At 35.8% G+C, this 4,824-nt stretch overlaps 1 protein-coding gene across 1 annotated transcript; it reads right to left on the reverse strand.

Moving 5' to 3' along the window:
- Positions 1-776: 776 nt before the first annotated feature.
- On the reverse strand, positions 777-3,481 carry LOC103775568 (kinesin-like protein KIF2A; the record flags this gene model as incomplete). Its single annotated transcript, XM_008943031.1, has 5 exons — positions 777-981; positions 1,668-1,810; positions 2,047-2,138; positions 2,557-2,620; positions 3,391-3,481. Coding segments are annotated over 5 exons (595 nt in total), but the record flags the coding sequence as incomplete, so codon positions are not given.
- Between the last annotated feature and the right edge of the window lie 1,343 nt (positions 3,482-4,824).

A 4,824-nucleotide genomic window follows, 5' to 3' on the forward strand; every position in this document is an offset into this window, starting at 1 on the left:
TGGTTTGTTTTCAAACCATTACAAGTTGCTTTCTGCGGCTAAGTCCAGTGTGTCTGTTACAGGTCTGTGGGTGGCCCTGACCCCAATCCGCAACAATTTTGCTACTAAATCAAAACAGGCGAGTTTTGAAACTGCTGCTTCTGATCTTTCAACATGACATACAGTTTTATAATGACAGGTTAGAATTTTGTAGTGTTTTGTGAGAGTCTGGAACAAGTCTTTTCCCAAGTTTATATTGGGACAAAAAAGACATAATAATTTTTGGCTTTAGGTTCTTTTATAATGCTCTTTTGAGCATTATAAACCAAACAAAAAAGCATTTGAACATTTAAATAATATTTCTTAGTTCTCTTGATGTGTTCTGGGTTTGAGTATGAAGTTCTGTTAAAGTGATTGTATCAGACAATTTGCTATAGAGTAGTCAAAAATGGTTTCCAACTTTCAAGAGTTATATTTTAATTGATTTGTTAATTCCTTCTGGACATAGTGCTGTTGTGTTGTTTTCTTCATTAGTTAATTAACAGTGGTAAATAAATATTTCATAAAAGTAACTTTATTTTTATCTTTAAAAAATTATTGAAATCAGTAAGGGCATTTCCAGTTAGTATTTCAGACCTTGAGTATCAAAGTAAGTAATCTCTCTTCCTATTTTAGGCGTATATCAGAAAAGTGTTCAAATTCAACCACCAGGGATATTTTTCTTTTTTTTAATGGTCATTGCTATGATATGTAGAAGGCTACCACCTACTCAAAGGCAGCGGAAACATTTCAGTTACCTTGAGTGCTAAAAGGCTCTTGTTAATTTCTGCACCTTCCAGTCGTGTCTGCCTATCTGCACTGGAAGTGTCTGCTCCTCTTTCATTGCCAGCCAAATCAATCAGAGAAAATTTACCATGCAATTTCCCTTTCCTTCTGAGAATAATCTGAAACACTGCATGGCTTCGAGATGAGTGTGCATTTGCAGATGTTTGGCCAGATGTCCTTTAACGAAAGAAAGGAAGGAAGGACATATGAACAAGTGAAGGACCATACATGTTAAACACGCTGCGCTCAGAATATAATGTTTTTCAGGACAGAGTCCTATATTTACCCTAATAATTTTATGTACATGATAAAATTATAGCTATTTTTCCAATTCTTCAAACAGAAATGGAAGATTACTACCATTTCACTCCCCTCTTAAAAGCAAGAATAATCAGATCTCCAAAGATTTCAGAGTATCAGAGAGCTTACATATAAAATGCCATGTGGCATTTTTATCGGATCAGGCTGCAATCTATGAACAAGGCTAATTTTAAAAATAATAAAGCTGGATCTTAATAAAAAATAAAAAAATTATATTTAACTTCTGTCACTACATATCAAGGCCTCTTAGAAATGAAGAATATACCAGTATTCCAGATTATAAATTATGTGAATTTAAGTCAGTAAACTGGTTATATAATGCATGCAATTCACATCCTGTAGAAGAATCAGTTCATATTTCTCTCTAGGAGAGAAACTCTAAATTACCTGTATACAAAAGATAGGCAGATTCCTTACTTGCAGCCAACGTTATCAAAAATACCACTGCATATTAAAAAGCCATCACTATGAAGAGACAAAAAATTATATTGTTCCACTTCTTTAATTTATAATGAAAAGTTGGTGGAAGCTATGGGAGATACCTGCAGCTGTTGCCTATTTCAATAAGCTTAAGAACATCTTCAACACATTTGACTTCCCGTTCCTGTAATCCCACCACCTGGACTTGCTGTTTACCATCTTCTAATACTCTTAATTTTGTCTTCCTGTTCAACAAGTCAAAAACCTTGGCAGGGGAAACAGAACAGTTAAAGAGTTTTAAATGACATTTTTGCTTTTCAAATCTCATATCAAAACATGCAAAGCATTCCACACACAAACATGACTGGAAGGGAAGTGTAAAGTATTATTTAAAATAAAGCTTTCAGTACAAAAAGGAAAAAAAACTTTTATGCTAACAGGCTCACAATCTTGTTTGTGAAAGAAATTCCCCCTTCCTCAGAAAAAATATCAGGTACTTACCTTACCACTGTAGATCTCAAAAAATGTTGCATATACTTGAAGTTCTAACTTCTTATAGTTTGGCTTCTTTAGCATTAAAAAGACATCTCGAGCTGTGAATAGATTTCCAAAATAAGAAGAAATCTAGTTAAGTATTTTCATTTAGTGAAGATTCATTAATGCATAGCAGTCTATTTTACAGCACCTTTCATATTTTGCAAGTGTTACAAATAGGGTCAGTCAATCAAGTAAAAAACACCGCAGTTTAAGCTGCTCCATTACACTGGAATATGCAGAAGACCCCAAGACTGTAAATGCAATTAATGAACAGTTATATTTCTTATGCCTTTGAAGATACATATATATATTTACCTTATTGTGTAAAGACTACATACCTAGGAACTATTTTTTATGTTACCAAAGCTCCACTGTAATGCAAACTATTTAGACCCTTATGTTTGTATGACAGGGAGGAGAAATGTATTGACTGCAACTAATTTGTGAAAAGACAGCAAAACAATAAAGTCTCACCTGCAAGAGCATATATTCCTTTAGAGCAATCTTGGTTCTTTCCTGAAAAGTCACCACCCATAGTCTAAATTAAAAAAAAAAATAACAAAAATACACCATAAAGATAATAGAACTGTAACTTACATATCTGTTACTTATTATGTACTGTACTCCCCACCTGGAGCACTGCATCCAGTTCTGGAGCCCCCATTACAAGAGGGATGTGGACCTGCTGGAGCGTGTCCAGAGAAGGGCCACCAGAATGATCCGAGGGCTGGAGCAGCTCTGCTGTGAGGACAGACTGAGAGAGTTGGGGCTGTTCAGTCTGGAGAAGAGAAAGCTCCGAGGTGACCTTATTGTGGCCTTCCAGTATCTTAAGGGGGTCTACAAGAAAGCTGGGGAGGGACTTTTTAGGCTATCGGGTCACGACAGGACTGGGGGCAATGGGGCAAAGCTGGAAGTGGGTAGATTCAGACTGGATGTGAGGAAGGAGTTCTTCATGAGAGTGGTGAGACCCTGGAATGGGTTGCCCAGGGAGGTGGTTGAGGCCCCATCCCTGGGGGTCTTTAAGGCCAGGCTGGATGAGGCTCTGGGCAGCCTGATCTAGTGGGAGGTGTCCCTGCTCATGGCAGAGGGGTTGGAACTGGGTGATCCTTGTGGTCCCTTCCAACCCTGACAGATTCTGATCTGTTTTAGCAGAGGACTTTAGAGCCCTAATGGCTTAATGGTTGGACTTGATGATCTTAAAGGTCTCTTCCAATCTAAAAGATTCTATGATTCTATTCTATTAGAAGTTATTGAAGTGTATTGTACATAAAAATAAGTGTATTGATGACATGTAGAAGAAATACTTACATGGGTTTTTCCACTGCCTGTTTGTCCATATGCAAAACAAGTGGCCATTCCCCTTTCAAATATGGTCTCCACCAAAGGTCGGGCTGTAAACCTTAAATGCAGAAAACAACAGTATTTAAGAAACTTAATTACTTTAAGATGCCACACTACCACAACAACACTAAATTTGAAGGTCAGAAGTGACAAAACTGGTTCTGTACTTTGAGAGGCCAAAGGTCATCTCCACATTAATTCCTGAACTAAAGAGGCTACCAGCTCTAATGCATTAAAATATCCAAAACAATTAAACAAGAGCTACAAGGTGTCTCCCATTTATTTTAGAACACTATTACCCTCCTTCAAACCCTGAAAAAAATTCCTTGTTTTAATAAAGCAACACAGCAGTTTACTACACGGAGTTTGGAGCTCCCTAAAGAAGACAGCATTAGAAGATATGGAAGTAAAAAACAGTACAGCAGATAAATAATTTTGCCAATACAAAAATTCCACTATAGTTTTGGTTTAGGTTATTTTTCCTTCCTAAATCATCTTCCAAGATTAAGTTTAGAAGACAGGTGGCCAAAACAATGTTGCACATCTTAATATTTTGAGAATATAGTTATGCTGAGGAAAGACTTGACGAAACACATATTCAAGTATTATTTGATATAATAAGTATTATTTGACATGTCAAAAATATTCTCCAAAGTATCATTTTTCTATTTTAAAGAATTAATCTTTACTTCAAAAAATGTAGAGCTATTGGTCCTACTTCATCTGGTTATCACCATTACTTTATTAAAAACCCCAAAAGCAAAGAGTAACCTTATGGAGGGTTACCTCCACTAAGTGCTGAAGGTAAGAGTTTCTCTGCAACAGTCTCTTTCTAAATTTTTTCCATGTGTTTACACATAAAGTATGTTTAGCAATAGAAACAAGAATGATTATTTACAGAAACATTGAAGTGTTACAACCTCCTTTCATTCCACTTTGGAACAAACACAAGATCACTTACAAAAATAATATTGGTAAGACCAAGCCATTCAGCAACCAAGGGTTATGCAAAAATCTAAGTTTAATTGAATCATCAATTTCCATTAAAACCTTATCAGATGACTCCTGATCAGCCTTAGTCTTTCTTTTCTGCTTCCACCAAGCATACATTTCTTTTGTCCTCAAGAGGATATTCCCATATTTCGGTGCTTGTTCTTTTTATATTTAAAAAAAAAAAATTCAAGAAACCCATCCACCTAAGAAGCACATTCTATTATCTCTGTTTGGGTTTGAAGTTATTTTGCAGATTTATAAAAAAAGGAACCTAGTTAAGTGTATTTGAAAACAAGGCAAAATACAAACATCTAGAAAAGTTTCTGTAAAGTATTATACAATTCCAAATGGTACCGCATGAAAGCAATCCAACTTTCCTTTCTAGTTGTCATGGTTACAGGGGCTGGG

Source organism: Merops nubicus, unplaced genomic scaffold, assembly GCF_000691845.1.
Source record: "Merops nubicus isolate BGI_N331 unplaced genomic scaffold, ASM69184v1 scaffold14276, whole genome shotgun sequence".
NCBI lineage: Eukaryota > Metazoa > Chordata > Aves > Coraciiformes > Meropidae > Merops > Merops nubicus.